The sequence below is a fragment of the Anabrus simplex genome, chromosome 2 (assembly GCF_040414725.1).
Source record: "Anabrus simplex isolate iqAnaSimp1 chromosome 2, ASM4041472v1, whole genome shotgun sequence".
NCBI classification, from domain to species: Eukaryota; Metazoa; Arthropoda; class Insecta; order Orthoptera; family Tettigoniidae; genus Anabrus; species Anabrus simplex.
In genome coordinates this window covers 85749220-85773298 of record NC_090266.1, presented here as the reverse complement: position 1 = coordinate 85773298, position 24079 = coordinate 85749220, and the positions used below count along the sequence as shown (strand labels likewise).

The window sequence follows — 24079 nt, the reverse complement described above, 5'->3', positions numbered from 1 at the left end:
GGCAATAAAAATCAAATTTCATGAATATCACTGTTATCATAGCCAGTATGGTAAAAATGTGTAAGACATTAGTGATCGTAAACTTAATTAGCAGCGCTAAATATAACACTGGGCATCTAATTCTGATATGGCTGAATAAAGCATTCCTACTGAAGTAATCGTACAAAATCTCAATCAGGTCGGAGACTTACAGTTGGAAGGGGTTTGTTGTCAGTGTGAATAAAATTATTTATAGCTTAGATTGTTCTGCCTCATTCCTTGAGTTTAGATACCAATTTTCATTAAATTCTCTTCAGCTATTTTCTCATAATGCACATACATACATACATACATACATACATACATTACATACATACAGACAGAGATGAAAAAAAGTTTAAAAGTGCATCCTAGTTACTGTGAACATGACCGATACAGAAATACCATTCTTTTTAAATTCTGAGCAATGTACAGACAACACTCTTACTTTTAAATATATAGATGCATGGATCTGAAGTTCTAGTTAGTTTATTTGCATACTATTTAAGCATATTTTTCTCTTCCAGCAATAGATTTATATATTACTCGAGTTGATTATTTGAAATTCCAACGTTGTGGTTTTTTTTATCAGTGTTGTTGTGTCCAAATTTATTGCTGATGGTGAAGGATGTAATTTATTTATCATTTTTTTTTTTGCTAAGGCTTTACGTCGCACCGACACAGATAGGTCTTATGGCGACGATGGGATAGGAAAGGCCTAGGAGTTGGAAGGAAGCGGCCGTGGCCTTAATTAAGGTACAGCCCCAGCATTTGCCTGGTGTGAAAATGGGAAACCACGGAAAACCATCTTCAGGGCTGCCGATAGTAGGATTCGAACCTACTATCTCCCGGATGCAAGCTCACAGCCGCGCGCCTCTACGCGCACGGCCAACTCGCCCGGTATTTATTTATCAGAAAATATGTGCAATTATGGCCAAACAGATGAAACAAGTCTATATATTTTTGCAAGAGTGCGTAACAATAAACGGAAATTATGTTAAATAAATTAAACTTAAATTTTTGCCTATTTAATCAAGTTAATTATTGTAAATTCTTTCTTATTATGAATTATGTTAATGCCAGATATCAGAAAAGATAAATCATCCTTCCCAATTTTTCAGAACTTTTGGAACTTTAAAACATCATTCATTTGATAAATTGATGGAAGAGTATTTTCGAGTAAAATTTAAATTAATATTCATTTCTGATCAATGATAAAACATTCATTTACGAGGAATGTACGAAATTTATTATAACACCCAATTTGTTTGAATGAGATGCATATCCTCTTACAAAGGAATAATGTAGTGATCATTTTTCATTATTGCAAGTGTGTTAGAATGGACGAATATTAAATAAATAGCAGTTACATTTTATGGCTTCTTTCATTTATTCACCTTAATAATGTCATTTTCCTGGATCCTAAATATATTCCATGCAACTGACAACACTTAATTTGTGCCTCCCATCTACGTACTTAGCATCAACTGAGATGTTTTTGCTACTACCATTGTGGTAGTAAACTGTTTGAAGTATTGTCTTTCCACTTGGTGGTTCCAAGTGCTGTTACGGGTGCCATACATACATACATACATACATACATACATACATACATAACATACATTATCATTATAGACTGTTATGACTTTCAGCGTTCAGTCTGCAAGCCTATGAGAATTTACTAAATGTCGCCACAATCCTCGATTTGCAACTAGTGTTGTGGCCTCATTTAGTTCTATACCTCTTATCTTTAAATTGTTAGAAACCGAGTCTAACCATCGTCGTCTTGGTCTCCCTCTACTTCTCTTACCCTCCATAGCAGAGTCCATTATTCTCCTAGGTAACCTATCCTCCTCCGTTCGCCTAACATGACCCCACCACCGAAGCCCGTTTATGCGTACAGCTTCATCCATTGAGTTCATTCCTAAATTAGCCTTTATTTCTTCATTCCGAGTGCCCTCCTGCCATTGTTCCCACCTGTTTGTACCAGCAATCATTCTTGCTACTTTCATGTCTGTTACTTCTAACTTATGAATAAGATATCCTGAGTCCACCCAGCTTTTGCTCCCGTAAAGCAAAGTTGGTCTGAAAACAGACCGATGTAAAGATAGTTTCGTCTGGGAGCTGACTTCCTTCTTACAGAATACTGCTGATCGCAACTGTGAGCTCACTGCATTAGCTTTACGACACCTTCATTCAATCTCACTTATTATATTACCATCCTGGGAGAACACACAACCTAAATACTTGAAATTATCGACCTGTTCTAGCTTTGTATCACCAATCTGACATTCAATTCTGTTGGATTTCTTACCTACTGACATCAATTTAGTCTTCGAGAGGCTAATTTTCATACCATACTCATTGCACCTATTTTCAAGTTCCAAGATGTTAGACTGCAGGCTTTCGGCACAGTCTGCCATTAAGACCAAGTCGTCAGCATAGGCCAGGCTGCTTACTACATTTCCACCTAACTGAATCCCTCCCTGCCATTTTATACCTTTCAGCATATGATCCATATAAACTACAAACAGCAAAGGTGAAAGATTACAGCCTTGTCTAACTCCTGTAAGTACCCTGAACCATGAACTCATTCTACCATCAATTCTCACTGAAGCCCAATTGTCAACATAAATGCCTTTGATTGATTTTAATAATCTATCTTTAATTCCTCTGCGAACCATGTGACCTTGCCGCGGTGGGGAGGCTTGCGTGTCCCAATGATGCAGATAGCCGAGCCGCAGGTGCAACCATATCGGATGGGTATCTGTTGAGAGACCAGACTAACGAATGGTTCATCGAAAGGGGGGTAGCAGCCTTTCGATAGTTGCTCGGGCGGTAGTCTAGATGATTGACTGATACGGCCTTGTAATAATACTCAACATGGCTTAGCTGTGTTGATACTGCTACACGGCTGAAAGCAACGGGAAACTACGGCCGTAACTAACTCCCGAGGACATGCAGCTCTCTCTGTATGAATGATGTACTGATGATGGCTTCCTCCCGGGTAAAATATTCCGGAGGTAAACTAGTCCCCCATTCGGATCTCCGGGTGGGGACTACACGAGAGGGGGCGATCATCAGGAAGATGGATACTGACATTCTGCGAGTCGGAGCGTGGAATGTTAGAAGTTTGAATCGTTGTGGTAGGTTAGAGAACCTGAAAAGGGAGATGGATAGGCTAAAGTTAGATGTAGTTGGTATAAGTGAAGTACGTTGGCAGGAAGAACAAGATTTTTGGTCAGGCGACCACCGAATTATCAACACAAAATCAAACAGGGGAAATGCAGGAGTTGGTTTAATAATGAATAAGAAAATAGGTCAGCGGGTATGCTACTACGACCAGCATAGTGAAAGGATTATTGTCGTCAAGATAGACACCAAACCAATGCCCATCACAATAGTGCAGGTCTATATGCCTACTAGTTCAGCAGATGATGAAGAAATCGAAAGAATATATGAGGAGATAGAAGATTTAATACAATATGTAAAAGGTGACGAGAATCTAATTGTGATGGGAGACTGGAATGCAGTGGTAGGTCAAGGAAGAGAAGGTAATACAGTAGGAGAATTTGGATTGGGACAAAGGAACGAAAGAGGAAGTCGGCTGGTTGAAAACTGATCATAATTTAGTCCTTGCCAATACTTGGTTCAAACACCACAAACGACGGTTGTATACGTGGACGAGACCTGGAGACACTGGAAGGTATCAAATAGACTTCATTATGATTAGGCAGAGATTCAGAAACCAGGTGTTGGATTGCAAAACTTTCCCAGGAGCAGACATGGACTCTGACCATAACTTGTTGGTCATGAAATGCCATCTGAAGTTGAAGAAATTGAAGAAAGGAAAGAATGCAAAAAGATGGGATCTAGACAAGTTGAAAGAAAAGAGTGTAAGGGATTGTTTCAAGGAACATGTTGCACAAGGACTAAATGGAAAGGCTGAAGGAAACACTATAGAGGAAGAGTGGAGAGTCATGAAAAATGAAGTCAGTAGGGCTGCTGAAGAAATGTTAGGAAGGAAGAAAAGATCAACTAAGAATCAGTGGATAACTCAGGAGATACTAGACCTGATTGATGAACGACGAAAATACAAGAATGCTAGAAATGAAGAGGGCAGAAAAGAATACAGACGATTAAAAAATCAAGTGGATAGAAAGTGCAAGGTAGCTAAGGAAGAATGGCTGAAGGAGAAGTGCAAGGATGTCGAAGGCTGTATGGTCCTGGGTAAGGTAGATGCTGCATACGGGAAAATCAAGGAAACCTTTGGAGAAAGGAAATCTAGGTGTATGAATATTAAGAGCTCAGATAGAAAGCCACTTCTAGGGAAAGAAGACAAAGCAGAAAGATGGCAGGAGCATATCCAACAGTTGTATCAAGGTAAAGATGTAAATAATTTGGTTCTGGAACATGAAGAGACTGTTGATGCTGATGAAATGGGAGACCCAATTTTGAGGCCAGAGTTTGACAGAGCTGTGAGTGACGTCAACAGGAACAAGGCACCTGGAATTGATGACATTCCCTCTGAATTACTGACTGCCTTAGGAGAAACCAGCATTGCAAGGTTATTTCATTTAGTGTGCAAGATGTATGAGACAGGAGAAGTCCCATCCGATTTTCGGAAGAATGTTGTTATACCTATTCCCAAGAAGGCCGGTGTTGACAGGTGTGAAAACTACCGCACCATTAGTTTAGTATCTCATGCCTGCAAAATTTTAACACGTATTATTTACAGAAGAATGGAAAAACAAGTTGAAGCTGAGTTGGGAGAAGATCAATTTGGCTTCAGAAGAAATGTAGGAACACGTGAAGCAATACTGACTTTACGTCTGATCTTAGAGGATCGAATCAAGAAGGACAAGCCGACGTACATGGCATTCGTAGATCTAGAAAAGGCATTCGATAATGTTGATTGGACCAAGCTATTTATGATTCTGAAGATGATAGGGATCAGATACCGAGAACGAAGAATTATCTACAATCTGTATAAAAATCAGTCTGCAGTGATAAGAATCGAGGGCTTTGAAAAAGAAGCAGCAATCCAGAAAGGAGTGAGGCAAGGCTGCAGTTTATCCCCTCTCCTTTTCAATGTTTATATAGAACAGGCAGTAAAGGAAATCAAAGAGAAATTTGGAAAGGGAATCACAGTCCAAGGAGAGGAAATCAAAACCTTGAGATTTGCCGATGATATTGTTATTTTATCTGAGACTGCAGAAGATCTCGAGAAGTTGCTGAAGGGTATGGATGAAGTCTTGGGTAAGGAGTACAAGATGAAAATAAATAAGTCCAAAACAAAAGTAATGGAGTGCAGTCGAACGAAGGCAGGTGATGTAGGAAATATTAGATTAGGAAATGAAGTCTTAAAGGAAGTAGATGAATATTGTTACTTGGGTAGTAAAATAACTAACGATGGCAGAAGTAAGGAGGACATAAAATGCAGACTAGCACAAGCAAGGAAGAGCTTTCTTAAGAAAAGAAATTTGCTCACTTCAAACATTGATATCGGAATTAGAAAGATGTTTTTGAAGACTTTCGTGTGGAGCGTGGCATTGTATGGAAGTGAAACATGGACGATAACTAGCTCAGAAAGAAAGAGAATAGAAGCTTTTGAAATGTGGTGTTACAGAAGAATGCTGAAGGTGAGATGGATAGATCGAATAACGAATGAAGAGATACTGAATCGAATTGGTGAGAGGAGATCGATTTGGCTAAATCTGACGAAAAGAAGAGATAGAATGATAGGACACATCTTAAGACACCCAGGACTTGTTCAGTTGGCTTTTGAAGGAAGTGTAGGTGGTAAGAACGGTAGGGGTAGACCAAGGTATGATATGACAAGCAGATCAGAACAGATGTTGGATGCAATAGTTACGTAGAAATGAAAAGGTTAGCACAGGATAGAGTGGCATGGAGGGCTGCATCCAACCAGTCTATGGACTGATGACTCAAACAACAACAATTCCATTGTCCCCCAGTATAGCGAACATCTTTTCCCTCGTTACCCTGTCATATGCTTTCTCTAGATCTACGAAACATAAACACAACTGCCCATTCCTCTCATAGCATTTTTCAGTTACCTGGCGCATACTGAAAATCTGATCCTGACAGCCTCTCTGTGGTCTGAAACACACTGGTTTTCATCCAACTTCCTCTCAATGACTGATCGCACCCTCCCTTCCAAGATGCCTGTGAATACTTTGCCTGGTATACTAATCAATGAGATACCTCGATAGTTGTTGCAATCCTTCCTGTTCCCTTGCTTATAGAGGGGTGCAATTACTGCTTTTGTCCAATCTGAAGGTACCTTACCAACACTCCAGGCTAATTTTACTACTCTGTGAAGCCACTTCATCCCTGCCTTCCCAATATACTTCACCATTTCAGGTCTAATTTCATCTATTCCTGCTGCTTTATAACAATGGAGTTTATTTACTATCCTTTCCACTTCCTCAAGTGTAATTTCACCAACATCATTTTCCTCCTCGCCATGAGCTTGGCTGTTCGCAACACCACTAGGATGATTTCCTTTTATGTTAAGAAGATGTTCAAGTATGCACACAAAAAGACCTGTGACACTGTAGTCGCCATGCACTGTCACACACGTGCCATATTAATTTTATGGGATGGAGTTCCATGCCTGTTGCTCTTGCCCAGTCAAATCAGCGACGGTTAATGCTAGTATTGGATAACACTGGATTTGTCATCCCATAATGTTCCATATGTGCTCAATGGGTGAAAGGTCTTGTGATACACAGGCCAAGGAAACTGGTCAATACTCTGTACAGCACGTTGGGTGACAGCAGCAGTATGATGACGAGGATTATCCTGTTGGAAAACACGCCCTTTAATACTGCGAATGAATAGCAGCACAGCCGGTACAATCACCAGTCTGATATACAAATCCACTGAGAAGGATTTTTGGGTAATGACAAGAATACTTCTGCTGTCAAAAGAAAATTGCTCCCCATACCATAACTCCCGGTGTAGGTCCAGTGTGTTGACGCTGCAGACAACTTGGTACCAAACGCTCACCTGGCCTCCCCCTTACCAACCTACAGCCATTACTGGCACCAAGACAGAAATGGCTCTCAACTGAAAACACAACAGATCTCCACTCCGCCCTCCAATGAACTCTAGCTTGACACCACTGAAGTTGCAGACGGCACTACTTCAGAGTTAGTGGCATGACCACTACAGGACATTTGGCTCAGAGCTGTCCCTCAAGTAATAAATTTGTTACAGTTCATTGTTGCATATAATGAACTTAAATATTGATAAACACCAAACTTCATCTTAAATTACTACAACACATCTAAACTTACAACTGTTAGGTTCCTCAGGCTGCCAAAACTAATTCTGAGTAATAAATTTATAAACTACCTGAAAAAGAAAACATCATCCCTGGAAATTCAAAGTATTGTAAGCGAGTCAAATAGTAACAGGGTAGGCAATTCTGTTTTTATTCTACTCCACAAACGAAATTTTCACGTTATTGTCATATATTCGGTTACATATTTATTCAATCGTAGCGAAAAGGAACTTATTTTAAAGTTATGAATGTCGCTTACAATTGTTGGCCAGTTGTTAAGTGGTTTACCAAAGTGGTCCTCTTTTGCAGTGCTTATGATATTTTGGGGGGGTTGATTTGAAGGACTAGGGCATGAGAATCATAAGAGATTTTCTTAAATAACTGTATTAAGAAATGTGGATAAAACACATTAGGGTAATTGACTTACTACATGACAATAAGAGAATGAAAGTGGAAACTATACTGATTACATACAATACAATATTCAGAAAAGAACATTTTTATCAGTTCACATCTGTTTGTGGTAATAGATCACTGTGTTTGAAGTCGTAAGTAATATCTGGATACTTGTCTTGTGTCGCCTGCTAATCATCCATCAGTTTTAAAAATCCATTACACGCTCTTTGTGTGCTTTTCCTGGTGTACCAAATTAAGTTTCTTCAGTCTCATGCTGTCTCTGTTCTACTAATTTTCCTTTGCCTACTTGTTTAATGTCACACTAACACATTGAAGGTTTTTGCTATTTGCTTCACGTCGCACTGACACAGATAGGTCTTATGGCGACAATGGGACAAGAAAGGCCTAAGAATGGGAAGGAAGCGGTCGTGGCCTTAATTACGGTACAGCCCAGCATTTGCCTGGTGTGAAATGGGAAACCATGGAAAACCATCTTCAGGGCTGCCAACAGTGGGGTTCGGACCCACTATCTCCCGGATGCGAGCTCACAGCTGCACACCCCTAACCGCATGGCCACCTCGCCCGGTTGAAGGTTTTTGGCAATGGAGGGATGGGAAAGGGAATGTAGTGGCTATGGCCTCAATTAAGGTAAAGCCCCAGCATGTGAAAATGGGAAACCATGGAAAACCATCTTCAGGTTTGCCGACGGTGGGATTCAAACCCACTACCTCCTGAATGCAAGCTCACAGCTGTGTTACTGAACTGCATGGACAACTTGCTCATTTAAAATTCTCTTGACCGTCTTCTACAACACTTTTGTTGCATTTGCTAATTTTTGTTGTACTTTCAACAACTCCCTTCTATATTGTTCTTGTGTTTTATCTTTCTGTCCTCGCCATCCTTATTTATAAAACTATGAACACTGAACAATCTCTCGTGTTTCTCCTCTCGTCGCACTCTTCAGTTTAAAATTTTCAGCGGCATAATTCAATTCGGGCACGAACGGCAGGAATATGTACTGACAATGAACCGATGTTTTCAGCTACTGAACCATACTTGCTCAGTCAAGTCTGTCACAGGAAGCAGCCCCTTCTCTTTATATTTCAAATGTCAGATATTTGTGGCAGTTATAAAACGTGTCCTACAGCAATGACCGACAAAAGTAATGAACAATTAAACTGATGCATCTCACGTTCCCTCCAGAATTAAAACTTGTCGCATACAATAATCTGTATGCAAATTACAAGATTCTAACTCTGGCGCTTAAGATGCAATGATGGGCGCATACGATAACCTGGCGTTCTCTATATTACTGATGGTGGTTATGATAATTCCTTTTTTACGTTGTTTTTACCCTCTAGATTCATTGTACGCTTACGATACTTTGCCAGCACGTGCAATGGAGTCCGAATGGCATATAAACATCGTAACCTCAATTTTGACAAGAGTGACGCTTATGATACTTTGCCTTTCCAGCAACGATATGGTAACAACATTATACTTGAAAAAGAAACAACTTAATTAAAATGGAGTGACATGTTTCGTTCTTAAAAGAACATCATCAGATGCTATCAAATCACAATCAAATATTCAGAAAAGTATGAATATTTATGTTTATTTCTGTTTGAATACTTATGAACTTGAAAATCTGGAATTTATCTTAATGAAGTCCTGTTTTCTCTCCACTCTAGCATAGAATGCAAGGTGTTGAAAAAAACGTTGCTCTGTCAGTAGCACGATTCCAGCTGGCCAGTCACCTTCCGCTAGGGCACCCACTCCATGGCTAGGTCAATAACATGCTGTATTTTACTTTTAAGCATTTTATTTTTACTGCACCCCTTATTCTTCTTCTTCTTCTTACAGTTGTTACTTGGCATCTTAGTTCATTAAAATTATGCTACCATTTTTAATTGTTATTATTATATTATTTTTTTTTTTTTTTTGCTAGGGGCTTTACGTCGCACCGACACAGATAGGTCTTATGGCGACGATGGGATAGGAAAGGCCTAGGAATTGGAAGGAAGCGGCCGTGGCCTTAATTAAGGTACAGCCCCAGCATTTGCCTGGTGTGAAAATGGGAAACCACGGAAAACCATCTTCAGGGCTGCCGATAGTGGGATTCGAACCTACTATCTCCCGGATGCAAGCTCACAGCCGCGCGCCTCAACGCGCACGGCCAACTCGCCCGGTATATTATATTATTATTGTAATCTGAATTGTTTTTGAAAATTACTTAGGGGTTGTCTAATGAACTTTCAATGGACTGGCTAGTTTTTCTTTAATTCTCCGTTCCTTAATTTACGTTTACGGCTTTCATGGAACTATATTCGCAGTTTTATTATTATTGTTACTGTTGGCTATTTGGGATTAATTTATATTAATAATTTGATTGAACAATGTAAGAATTAAAGTGTATCTTTTACATTCCAGACTTTGAAGTCAGAGTAACTTCCAGTGGGATTCATCAACCGCTAATGCAAAAACTGTGGAATGTTATTCAGAAATTAAGTAGTGTGAATAAGGGTGAATTTTTTAAATGTATATGCTCATTGAGGTTGGCTTCGTTGAGTTTTTTTTTGTGACGTGTAAAATTTTTAGATCTGTGAAGTGGTGTGAGCTGTCATATACCGTATAATCCCGAACACCACCCGCATTCCCCCCCCCAAATATTTGTTCTAAATCTTGGGTGCGGGTTGTATTCAAGCCGTTCATTCTCATAAATATTTACTATGTATACATGGAGTATTGAAATTGATTTGAACACGGTTACCGTACTCAATATACCACATGTAAATGGGCATTCAGGTCTTATTGTGTTTTAGTTGCGTTCTAGAAAACAAGATTGATTTTTTCTCAATACAGTTATAGTGGCATGTAAACGCGGAATGTAAGGTAATGAAATATGGTACATCAAAGAATATGGGTTAATATGCAGTAAATATGAAAGCCGCTGCTGCGGATGCTCAATCATCATTTGTTTCACAAGTGTTGCTGGAATGCTGGGTGAGCGAATAGCTGATCTCGCGGGATATCGTACTTTGCGAGAGTCGAGACTGTTGTTACAGAAGCCTACCTCACTCACATTAGAGTTCTGTATCTGTCCCATGAAAGTACTGTCTCGATAGTAAGCGATGGATTCAAAACGGCGCCTGCGGTCATTTACTGTGCATGAGAAACTTAAAGTTGTTAGCGAAGCTGAAATGTGGAATTTCAAATTCAGTGGACGATAGTGAGGATGACTATTTGTGGAAAGATGCCAGCAACGAAAGTTCCTATGGTGAAACTTCAGATGACGACAGTGAATTGTGAATGATCTGAGTATTGGACCGATTTTATTTACGATTTTTGTGATGATTTTATTAATTGTAAGCTGTTTGAATTTATATTTGTGGTATATTTGAAGAAAATTAAATACGTATGTAAGTTATTTTATTTACTTTTTATTTTTTTCCGTATTTTGCCGTCTCAAATTTAGGGTGTGGGTCTTATCCGGTGGCGGGCGTTATTCGGAATTATACAGTATGTATTCGCCGAATGCTGAGTGTGTGTTGTATTTAATTGTGTTTTTGAGTTTCTTGTATCTGGTGTGAAAATAAGGTTTTGTCTGGCTAATGGACGTGGCAACAAAATTTCGTTCTTGGCATTTCCTGATTTAGAAAAAGGGTCTCTCTTTTCACATTACATTTACCAATTTGTTTCTGTAATGTGTTGTTTGTTCTGAATGCTATTTTAAACCCTACCTTTCTGAAGATGGTCGTTTTCTACCGCTGTTTTAATTTTTTTGTATTTCGTTGTAAAAATCAGTTTTGCTCATTGGTATAGTTATTGCTCTGTTTATCATCACGTTCAGTCCTGCTAACTTGTGTAAGGTAGGGTGATTATAATCGTTGTCTATTGTGTGCGATGTTTGAGTTGTTTTCCTGTATATCTTCTACGATAGTATACCTTTACTTCTACTGAATGCGATGTTCAGAAAGTTGATCTTCCCATTTATTTCTGGTTCCATTGTGAATTTGATTGCATTGTGTAAAGAGTTTATTGTGTCTGGTAAATGTTTGCCAGGCTGAGTGGCTCAGGCGGTTGAGGCACTGGCCCTCTGACCCCAACTTGGCAAGTTTGATCTTGGCTCAGTCCGATGGTATTTGAAGGTGCTCAAATACGTCAGCCTTGTATTGGTAGATTTACTGGCACATAAAAGAACTCCCGTGGGACTAAATTCCGGCACCTCGGTGTCTCCGAAAACCGTAAAACTAGTTAGTGGGACGTAAAGCCAATAACACTATTATTATTAAATGTTCTGTATTTGTAACATCATTATCATACTTGCATATTACATCATCCACGTATCTGTTCCAATGCATTATTCCTTTGGTGCATTGGTCAGTTAATAGTTTCTCAACGCTATTTAAGAATATGTTCGCAATGCAATCATGATTGACTATTTCTAAAATCTAACATAACAGGAAGGATTTTCTTTTCCAATAAAATACACAACTGGTTATATTTAGGAAGTGTCTTATAGGATATAAAAGGAATTTCGTTCATAATGGGCCAGGTTGGGGTGTAGATTTATACTCTTCATGTCACTACATAGTGAATCAACTCACTGTTGCCAAGGTCATTTCATTCCAGCAACTTCCAATATGCAGTCAATTTCTGCAACACAATATGCAGTCAATCTCTGCAACAGAAATGGTCTGCCCATAACACATGTCCAAACCTGTTAGAGAGTGTATTGCTCCCTCTATCCCTTGGAAACAGTCAAGAAATTTTTACCTCTAGCAACAAAAATTAACATTGTCAACACTCTAATAATTCCCCTACTTGATTACTGTTATAGTGTGTATAGCAAACTTAACCTACAGTTAAGTAACCTACAAAAGGCTCGTATATTCTGCATTCATTTAATTTTCAGTGTGAAATTACAACCAACTGTCAATACTAAAGCACAAAATGAGAGAGCAGCTTCATGACCAGAGTCAACTACACAACATTCTAAGCACTTCCACACCTCCGTAGCCAGTACGCAGGATTACTGAGCTCTCATAATAAAAAATATCCTGATCTCACACACACGCGCGCGCGCGCGCGCGAAAACGGTACATCTACTCCTTCATTGTAGATGTAGTGCAGGTCTAGAACTCTATACCTGACAAGTTATGGAGCCTGACATTGGCCTTGTCATTCAAAAACAAGTATAATAAAAATATTTACTTTCCATTTAACTGTGACTACTAATACTGTTCTACAACCTGACCCAAACTTAAACTGCAGAAGGGAAATAAGTTTCATGTAGTTGCTAACCATGATTTAGTGTGAGTGAGTGAGTGAGTGAGTGAATGAGTAGCGCTCTAATTGGTCATTCCATTCTTCGATTAATGATAGGAGATAAAACTTGTTTACAGTGATTAGCATGACATGATCAACATAGAGAAGGGTCTACAGAATTGGACAGTGCAAATCTGAAGTAATAATGTCCATTACGAGATTGAAGAGAGGTTGCAATTTGGCTAAGCCCTGATAGACACTGATTGTAATGCAAACGTTATCAGATGCTCCTGCAACTGCCTGTATGTACCTCTGCGGTACTAGATAAAACAGTTGCACCTGACTGACAGGGTACTGTGTTGTTGAAGATCACGTGCATATTTAACAGTCTTCTACAGGTTCAAGAAAAGCAAAGCGGAGCAGCTTATTCTCCTCATGGTGTCTATCAACTAGGAGCCATGCAGCATGGATTGCATCAGTAGTGCTGCAGTGTTTCACAAATCCAATGTGCTAGCCAAATTGGGGCAAGTGGTGCATGCTCAACAGTCTTCCAGAGGTTCAAAGAAAGCAAGATGGAGCAGCTTGTTCTTCTCATGATACCTCTCAAATAAGGGCCATGCCGCATGGATCACATCAGTTATTGCAGTGTTTCACAAATCTCCTTTGGTTTCACTCGCTTAGACGATCTTGCAAAACGATAAAATAAAGTTCATAATATAAAAATTAAAATATATCATTTACCTCGTTTACAATTTTGATGTGTAAAACTGTCTTCATCTTCGACTGAGAAAGATGCTTCTGGGATATGTTGCTAAGAACATTCTTGTGTTAATGACGTATAAATGATTCAATGCAAAAAGACTCATCCTAGAGAATCACTAAGTTGAGCACCAGACTCTCGTCATTCAACACTGGTGGTTAAGATAAGAGTACAGAACAGAAAAATATCTTTATAACTATATTTTATACATGGCAAATGTAAGTATTTTTTGTTAATATTGAAACAAGATCACATTTTATCAACATTTTGAACTTCCACGATGAAAAAGGTTACAGAATTATCTTTGGAAAGATTTTATTGAAAAGAAAGAGTACACTACAGAGCTGATCATCTATTAATAAAATAATATTACATTCTAAGAAATATGAGAAACAACTTCAATTTTTTCAGGTAGACTCATGAGAACCAACTAGCCCATTTTTATAAAGAAAGTGAATCCCCACTAGTAACAACTACAGAATTATGAACTCTTTTACAGAAAAAGACAGCCACTACTCAGAGTCGAATTTTCATTTGTAAACAAAATGAAGTCTTGATAAGTACTTGTAAATACTAATTACCAGGAGCTGCAAATCTTTGTTAATTTTGGGAAAATTTTAACATTCTTTCTCTTAACCTAAACTTCACAGTTTTGTCATTTTCTTCTGGTACATAAATCATTTACCATAATTTTTACCTACTGCTTCTGCCCACACAATTACTGTACTTCAACTTCACTACAATGGGGAAAAATGCAACTGGTGCTGACAAGACTCCTCTAAACTTATGATTTAATATTCTGCTTCAAGGAAGTACACTGAAGTATCAATTCAGAACAAACAATCCACATGTGACAACATTCCCTGCACTATTAGAGAAGGCTTCTTGCAGTTTGATTTTTAACTCTTCTTCAAAGAGCTTCATTCTCTAATGTGAGCAGCATTTCTAAATTACAAGAACATAGCATCGAACCAGATAATATAATTTCAAGCTAGACTGATTCGTAGCATTTCACTGACCAAAAGCACAACAGAAATGACTTGCTGAAGCACCAATTTAAGAGTTAGAAAAGTTTTGCATAGCAAGCAAAATGTAAATTCTAAAGAAGCTCTTTCTCTAAATTTATTAGCCCAGAATTATGTTTCACAACATCATAAAATTAAGGTTATCTATCAAATATGTCCCACAAATGGACAATAACTTTTATTTCAAGCTGAACAAGGCATAAATACCCATGCAGATATGCTTGAAAGACAAAATCTTTGACAGTTTATTTTACATATCCTAAATACAATTAGGTTAATAATACAATGTACATAATTATGGAAGTGTGATTTTCTATGTAAATTTATTTTACAACTTCTAAGTGCAAGGTCTCTTCATCTTTTTTTTTTTTTTTAAGTTCTTCATCACTGAGAAGGAGAACTACTTATCTCAATTGACAATCTCAATTCTTGATGACCTTAAGCCATAATAATATTTTTTAAAACATATATAGCTTTGGATACAGTTTGGGGACACACAAATATCTCTGGTATCATCGGAATAAACTGAGAGGCATATCTCCAACACTTCCAAACTGCAACATAAATACACAGCCTCCTGAGGAGGATAAACCAGTCAGGTACTAAGCATAAGCATAAAGTCAGGTTTTTTTTTTTTTTTTGGTAAGAATTTAATATTTGAAGAAATGTGCAACGGAAATATTGACAATTGCCATCCTTACAACTGTGCACGGAGTACACCACTGAGTTAAACATAACACTGAGTTCATTTTGTTGGGCTTCATCCAGAAGAAAGAGGGATTTCTTGTCTTGTATCTACAGGAGGACACTGTTTCTCTAAATTCTGAGAAAAACAGGGTGATACCTGAAATTAAAACAAATCTGCTTTAAACATATCAAGACAAAATATTTCCAAAGAAGTGAACAGAAATACGGTGGTATATGTTTTAGGAGCTGCAATATATACATAGAATTTACAATGTAAAAGACATTCATCAACATCTAACACACTTTAGTATTTAGCCCGCAAACCTCTGTGAGTGAACTAAATGCCTCCACAATCCTATTATTCACAGTAAGTAATGTAACTTCTTACCATGAAATTGGTAAATATCAATTCTAACCATAGCATCCATTTTTGTCTGACAAAGTCTTAACTTTAATGGATGATTCCACTATTCTTTAAGTAGCCTACCCTTCTCCATTCATGTCGTATGGCCCTACATTACAAGCTTCTTCATCTCACTGTTTATTCATGACAGGACATTTGCTGACAGGATATCTTCATAATAAACATATATTTCATAATAACACACAATGAAGGAAACTAAACATGTTCCACCTGCTCATATCAGCGATCATTCATCACATGTACCTTATCCATAACATACCTCAAAAGTCCAACATGATTTTTCTCCCATACAGTAGAGTTTAATACCGAATGATGGAAGGATTATTTAGACAGCAAACTAACTTCCTTCTTACAAAATCATAATTAATTTTACTAATAATTAATTAATGTTGCTTGTTTTACGTCCCACTAACTACTTTTTAAGGTCTTCGGAGACGTCGAGGTGCCGGAATTTAGTCCCGCCGGAGTTCTTTTACGTGCCAGTAAATCTACCGACATGGGGCTGTCGTATTTGAGCACCTACAAATACCACCGGACTGAGGCAGGATCGAACCTGCCAAGTTGGGGTTAGAAGGCCAGCGTCTTAACAGTCTGAGCCACTCAGCCCGGCTTTTTTAATTTTACTACTGCATTGACTTTATATACCTTGTTTTCTAGCTTTCTACTGCCATCCTGAGTGAATACACAACTAAGGCAACAAAATAGTTCCCCTGTCCTGCTTTGCAACAATTTCTTCAGGTGTGTTTCTTGACAATATTTGAACCTACTTTCCAACAAATTTCTCAGGTCTATTTCTTGTCAATATCCAAAAGGTGTAAGAAATATTGACTTTTAAAATTTTTTTTCCCGCATTTGTGTCCAAGTTCTACCACATTACGTGACGCAAGTGTGATAAAGGGATATAACTTGAAAACAATATTCTCTCACCCATGGGTAAATAATGCAAGTATCAAGCTCGAATTATTATTTTATGATGATGATGATGATGATTATTATTATTATTACTTGTAATGTATGGCTATGAAGCGTTTACATCCATTTAGTATTAGTATTAGTATTATTATTATTATTATTATTATTATTATTATTATTTACATAGTCGAATTATTGCAGTGTTTGTGAGGTTGTGTTATGAAACATGTACTGTATATAGATATTTATATGAGTTTAGTTAATGTAAGAACCTTAATTTATCATTACCTGTATTAATGATTTGCAATCCACTACAGAATTGTGAAACAAACTGTAACAACCAGAATGGCGCCAGATCAGACGAGATGATGGTAGAATATTCTGTATATTATAACCATGTTGTTAGGCACTCAAGAATTTATGAGAAGGTATTCTTGTAACTTATCTTTCTAGAAGCCTGGCCAGGCACCTATATAAGGAGGCAGTCTTGATGGTAGAGATGAGTTATTACTTAGTTGGAGTTATATTTTAACAGGAGTATACTTGAAACACACACGTGTTGTGCTTAGGCTAACATGCTAATGTAGGCAGTCGGTAGTCATCTGTTTCAACTGTGTTTCAAGTTTGTAATCTCTATGTGCTGTGATAGGCCATTGTTAAAATGGCAGCTTGTTGATGTTCTCGGAGTGAAGTGTTTTATTTGTGATACAGTGATTAAGGTTGTGTGTGTTCAATTTGTGAATAATTGTAAATAAATCCGTGTGCGCAAGTTGACAGCATTTTGTGTGTCATTGTGGTTACATTAACTGGCGACCGTGACAGGACTCTTAGAATCTACTGGACTCGAAAATGAAGAATGACCAGAGGATCATGGTGATGTTTGAACAGTTAATTTTATTTTTTCATTTTATTTCAGATAAAATTATATCCATTACCACACAGAACTTTACCATCACGGCTCCGATCTGACTTTAAATTCTGAAGCATTTAAATTTTAGTATACCATCTAAGGAATGCTTATTAAGTTTTAACATATCTTTCACCAAGGAATACAAATCAAATGTGCTTTTTACAACAAATGATATTTTAAGATTTTATAAGCAAAACTGGTATTTTCCAAGAACGTCAACAAGAAAAATATGGACAATCTGACTGTTTTACCTGTCTTATGACTTACAATTTTAACAAAATTTGAAGATCTTATTTTAAATTGTCAAAAATTTTAATGTGTCTTTCCAATTTTAATATTTATTTCTGATATATTAATATTAATTTATTATTAGCTGATGATGTCCCTTAGGGGACGAAACATGTCCTAGATATTAATAAATTATATATTGTATTGAATAGGCGGACCGCTCAATTATAATATTTAAGTTTATCTTGAATATTGATTGATTGATTCCAATACTTTACAATCTTTAAGTTTAAGATACAAATATTACATATATGTTAAAATGGGACATGTTTCGCTTAGGCTTTGTAAGTATCTTCAGCCATACTTAACCTAAAGCTAAGTCAGGGCTCTGACCCATTAAAGTATAATACATGCTATAATACAAGATAAAACAGTCATAAAAATCTAGTCTGTGGAGAAAGCGATGCTTAAATGCAACTAAAATTCAATAATGAACTTGTCATAGTATTATATGTACATTGAATGAATACTAGTGTTAGTCTAAAAAAGTACAATTTGGTTATTTGTAGAACGAGACATAGTCATTATGATCTGATCTGACTTGTTTTTTCGGGTTTTTCAGGAGTTAATTTTGAGGCGGCTTTTAGTTTGATTTTACTTATAATTTTATTGACCATACCTGGTTTGTAGTCGTTGAGTTCAGGTAAATCTTTAATGTAACCAAATTCTTTCTTTCTTAAATGATCGCAAAGAAATTGGAAAATTGAAGTTATTGGTAAGTTATTCCAATCCCTAACTCCTCTTCCTATAAACTTCAAAATTGCGTATAAAACTCGTAACACGAATTGTAATATATTTTTTAACTCCAATACTGTAAATTCAATACACAATAAATTTTCGAATTCCAGAATTTATAGACTCAAACCCACCCAATGTAACTTTACATGCATAGGACAAACCGGACGCAGTTTCAAAACTAGTTATTTGGAACATTACAATGCTTCAAAACATAGAAAATGTCCCGCTATGAGCAACCATATGAAGGATACTGGCCATAACTTGACCACGATTGATCAAGACCTTCATATTATAAAACACGTCAACAAGAGTAAACTGATGACCGAGTTTGAAAACGCTTACATTTTTCTAGACCAGGATTATAACATTAATAGTAATCTAAACAATGTTCTTGACACAAATAGCCCATTAATTGAACAAATCTCTAAATTACTCACAGCCTTCAACATAAATACAAATAATTTCATGAAAATATTTAATTATAAACACATCAGCAATTTCCTTAACGCAATAGTAGCCACTCCCAAGTCACCGATTCACGCCACACCCCCTCCGCCTACTCCTAATGTCCTCAATGCTCTGCCTATCTCCCCTCTCCTGACTCGTTCTCTGCCTTCACAGACACACCCCTACAATACACGTAGCAGTAGAATAACAATTGCCAGACCATCTCAAACAATCAAAAAGGCTAGTCACCTCTCTGTCAACACTAGGGGTAAGCGTTGTTAAACTTCCACTCATTAATAGAATGTTCTCTATGTTTCAACACTTACATTTATTTTCTTACACATTCCAGTTTTCAACATGCACTACATTGCAAATTCTCCCACTTCTAAGGCTTTATTGAACATCCTATTTGTTGAATCTACGCTAGACAGCTCATGACTACAATCTATTACAAAGATTATTCTAGAAGGAGACACAACACTTCTATACTGATGCTTCAAGCACCTTTTGACCTTATCACGCAGCCACTTGGAGTTAACAAATCTACTGTAATTCTACATACCTGATTCTCAATCAACAATGTTAGAAGATTTATTTTTCAATATTTTAATTAATCCACGCTTCCTTAATACCAAATAATTTGTACAATCCAAATGTATGTCAGATCATTATAACTATGTCTCATTCTACAAATAACCAAATTGTACTTTTTTTACACTAACACTAGTATTGATTCAATGTACATATAATACTATGACAAGTTCATTATTGAATTTTAGTTGCATTTAAGCATTGCTTTCTCCACAGACTAGATTTTTATGACTGTTTTATCTTGTATTATAGCATGTATTATACTTTAATGGGTCAGGGCCCTGACTTAGCTTTAGATTAAGTATGGCTGAAGATACTTACAAAGCCTAAGCGAAACACGTCCCATTTTAACATATATGTAATATTTGTATCTTAAATTTAAAGATTGTAAAGTATTGGAATGGTGGTTTTTTAAATAAATTTGTTTGAAACTTTTACATTCTGTACTCCAATACGGCTATCATAATGAGACTCATAACATGTAACATGCCACTTAGCCGAGCAGCTTGTCTCCTTTCTCCCAAGTCTTCCCAGCCCAAACTTTGCAGCATTTTTTAACGCTACTCTTTTATCGGAAATCACCCAGAAAAAATTGAGCTGCTTTTCTTTGGATTTTTTTCCAGTTCTTGAATCAAGTAATCCTGGTGAGGGTCCCATACACTGGAACCATAATCTAGTCGGGGTCTTACCAGAGACCTATATGCCCTCTCCTTTACATCCTTACTACAACCCCCAAATACCTTCATAACCATGTGCAGAGATCTGTACCCTTTATTAACAATCATATTTATGTGATTACCCCAATTAAGGTATTTTCTTATATTAACACCTAGGTACTTACAATGATCCCCAAAAGGAACTTTCACCCCATCAACGCAGGGGAGGACTTTTCCTATTTCTGAAACTCACAACCTGAATTTTAACCCTGTTTATCATCATATCATTGCCCACCGTCCATCTCACAACACTATCGACATCACCCTGCAGCCGCTCACAATCTTGTAACTTATTTATTACTCTGTACAGAACAACATCATCTGCAAACAGCCTTATCTCTGATTCCACTTTTTTACACATATCATTGATATATATAAGAAAACATAAAGGTCCAATAATACTGCCTTGAGGAATTCCCCTCTTAATTATTACAGGGTCAGATAAAGCTTCGCCTACTCTAATTCTCGGAGTTCTATTTTCTAGAAATGTAGACACCCATTCAGTCACTCTTTTTTCTAGTCCAATAGCACTAATTTTTTCCAGTAGTCTTCCATGATCTACCTTATCAAATGCCTTAGATAGGTCAATCGCAACATAGTCCATTTGGCCTCTTGAATCCAGGATATCTGCTATATCTTGCTCGAATCCTACAAGCTGAGCTTCAGTGGAATAACTTTTCCTAAACCCAAACTGCCTTCTGTCAAACCAGTTATTAATTTTGCAAACATGTCTATATAGCTCCTTCACCTAAACAATAATCAAATAAGTATTTCAGATATGGTACTATACCCCAACCCACTGCCTTTAGTATATCCCCAGAAATCTTATCAATTCCAGCTGCTTTTCTAGTTTTCAACTTTTGTATTTTACTGTAAAAGTCATTGTTATTATAGGTAAATTTTAATACTTCTTTAGTATTTCTCACCTCCCCTATCTGGACATTATCCTTGTAACCAACAATCTTTACACAAACTGCTGACTGAATACTTCTGCTTTTTGAAGATCCTCGCATACACACTCCCCTTGTTCATTAATGATTCCTGGAATGTCCTTCTTTGAATATGTTTCCGTCTTAAAGTACGTATACATACCTTTCCATTTTTCACCAAAATTTGTATGACCACCAATTATGCTTGCCATCATGTTATCCTTAGCTGACTTCTTTGCTAGATTCAATTTCCTAGTAAGTTCCTTCAATTTCTCCTTACTTCCATAGCCATTTCTAACTCTAATTCTTTCCAACCTGCACCTTCTTCTTAGTCTCTTTACTTCTCTGTTATAATATAGTGGATCTTTACCATTCCTTACCATCTTTAAAGGTACAAACCTATTTTCACATTCCTCAACAATTGCTTTAAACCCATCCCAGAGTCTGTTAACATTTTTATTTACCATCTTCCAGCGATCATAGTTACTTTTTAAAAACTCCCACATGCCTGTTTTATCAGCCATATGTTACTGCCTAATAGTCCTAATTTTTTTACCTTCCTTTCTTTCACATTTATTTTTAACTACGACAAAAACAGCTTCGTGATCACTAATACCATCTATTACTTCAGTTTCTCTATAGAGCTCAACTGATTTTACTAGCACCACATCCAAAATATTCTTCCCTCTAGTTGGTTCCACCACTTTCTGAATTAGCTGCCATTCCCATATTAACTTATTTGCCATTTGTTGTTCATGCTTCCTGTCGTTCGCATTACCATCCCAATTGACATTTGGTAAACTGAGATCACCTGCTACTATCACGTTCCTTTCCTTATCGTTTCCCACATAGCCGATTATCTTATCAAATAATTCTGAATCAGCGTCAGCGCTACCCTTTCCCAGTCTGTACACTCCAAAGACATCAAGTTGCCTACACTAACAGATGATCGTTTTTCCTTAGAAGAAGAGAATCAAACCCCAGACGTCAATCAATCAATACTGATCTGTATTTAGGGCAGTTGCCCAGGTGGCAGATTTCCTATCTGTTGTTTTCCTAGCATTTTCTTAAATGATTTCAAAGAAATTGGAAATTTATTGAACATCTGCCTTGGTAAGTTATTACAATCCCCTTCCTATAAATAAATATTTGCCCAATTTGTCCTCATGAATTCCAACGTTATCTTAATATTGTGATCTTTCTTACTTTTAAAGACGCCAAACAAACTTCTTCGCTTACTAATGTCATTCCACGCCTTCTCTCCGCCAACAGTTTGGAACATACCACCTATTTGTGATACAAATTCTTATAATTTTGTTAATTACCACCTATTCAATACAATTTTATTTTATTTTATTTTATTGTATTGAATAGGTGGTAATTAACAAAATTATAAGAATTTGTATCACAAGTAGATCTTCAATACGGACAAAGAAAATGAAATTTATAACCTGCAACATACCACCTAGTCGAGCGGCTCGTCTTCTTTCTCCCAATTCTTCCCAGCCCAATCTTTGCAACAGTTTTGTAACGCTACTCTTTTGTCAGAAATTGCCCAGAACAAATCGAGCTGCTTTTCTTTGGATTTTTTCCTCCAGTTCTTGAATCAAGTAATCCTGGTGAGGGTCCCATACATTGGAACCATACTCCAGTTGGGGTCTTACAAGAGACTTATATGTCCTCTCCCTTACATCCTTACTACAACCCCTAAACGTCCTGATAACTATGTGCAGAGATCTGTACCCTTTATTTACAATCCCATTTATGTTGTTCCGGGTTTTTTTTTTTTTTTGTGGATCGCAGAGGTGAAGGAAGGTGCTGGGAAGAATGGGTCTAACTACAATGTCAAGAATTGAATTTAAAACTTAAACTGAAGGTTATATTTTCAGAACACAAAATTTAACAACTTTAGAGGTACAAGTAGCAATCATTAAACAAGTCTAGCAAAGACAAGATTGGTGGTATAAACAGATCGTGGGCTTAAAGCCCTCACTTTACTTTTCCTGAGCTCCTATCTCAAATTTACAAAAGAGCACAAATTGTACAAGGGTAGAAATCCCCTAATTCAAAGAGCACTTGCTCCCCAAAATTACAACTTCTAGCCTTCAAGAGGCATTCATTAATCTTACAAAAACCCTGCAAAAGAGCTAACCGGCTCTCAGTTTTTCAAGCCTAGTCAAGGCAACATCAACTTACAAAATCTGGCCTCTGAAGGCACAACTTACAATAGGAAAATGATTATACAGGGGTATTTAATACCCAACATATTGGGCCTTCATGTACAAGGAATAATGGTTAAATAAACAGCCCGAACAACAAAATGAATGGAGGCGTATACTTACACTCCTAAATATGAACTCGTAAAACCTAAAGAGCACTAGGCCGATGAAACAAGGGCTATTCCCAAACTATGGAGGTGACTTGTATAAGAATAGATTAGAACATTACGGAAAGAGAGAAAACCAGTTACAAAACGTAGTCACCTCAAACCAATATGGAGGGGAGATCGAAAGGGTACATCACTCTCTATCCCCGATTTACAGTTAAAGATTTTATGAAATTTTTACATTATCCGACAGAAAGTTACATTTTTAGAAAAGTAGGTTACAAAGTTAATGATTCGGACCTTTCCCTCGGGTTAAACTGCGGACCTAGCAA

At 37.2% G+C, this 24079-nt stretch overlaps 1 protein-coding gene across 2 annotated transcripts in view; it reads right to left on the bottom strand.

Annotated features, from left to right (window-relative positions):
* The window catches only part of LOC136863850 (transmembrane protein adipocyte-associated 1 homolog), a 312496-nt gene that overhangs the window by 34524 nt on the left and 253893 nt on the right, over positions 1 to 24079 (bottom strand). The window contains exon 8 of one of the 2 annotated variants that reach the window (XM_067140185.2): positions 15405 to 15623. The exons of the other annotated variant lie outside the window; for it this stretch is intronic. Coding sequence (XP_066996286.2) covers positions 15540 to 15623 — 84 coding nt within the window. The 3' untranslated portion in view covers positions 15405 to 15539. Of the gene's footprint in view, positions 1 to 15404; positions 15624 to 24079 lie in introns of those variants that run through there. 2 annotated transcript variants of the gene reach the window in all.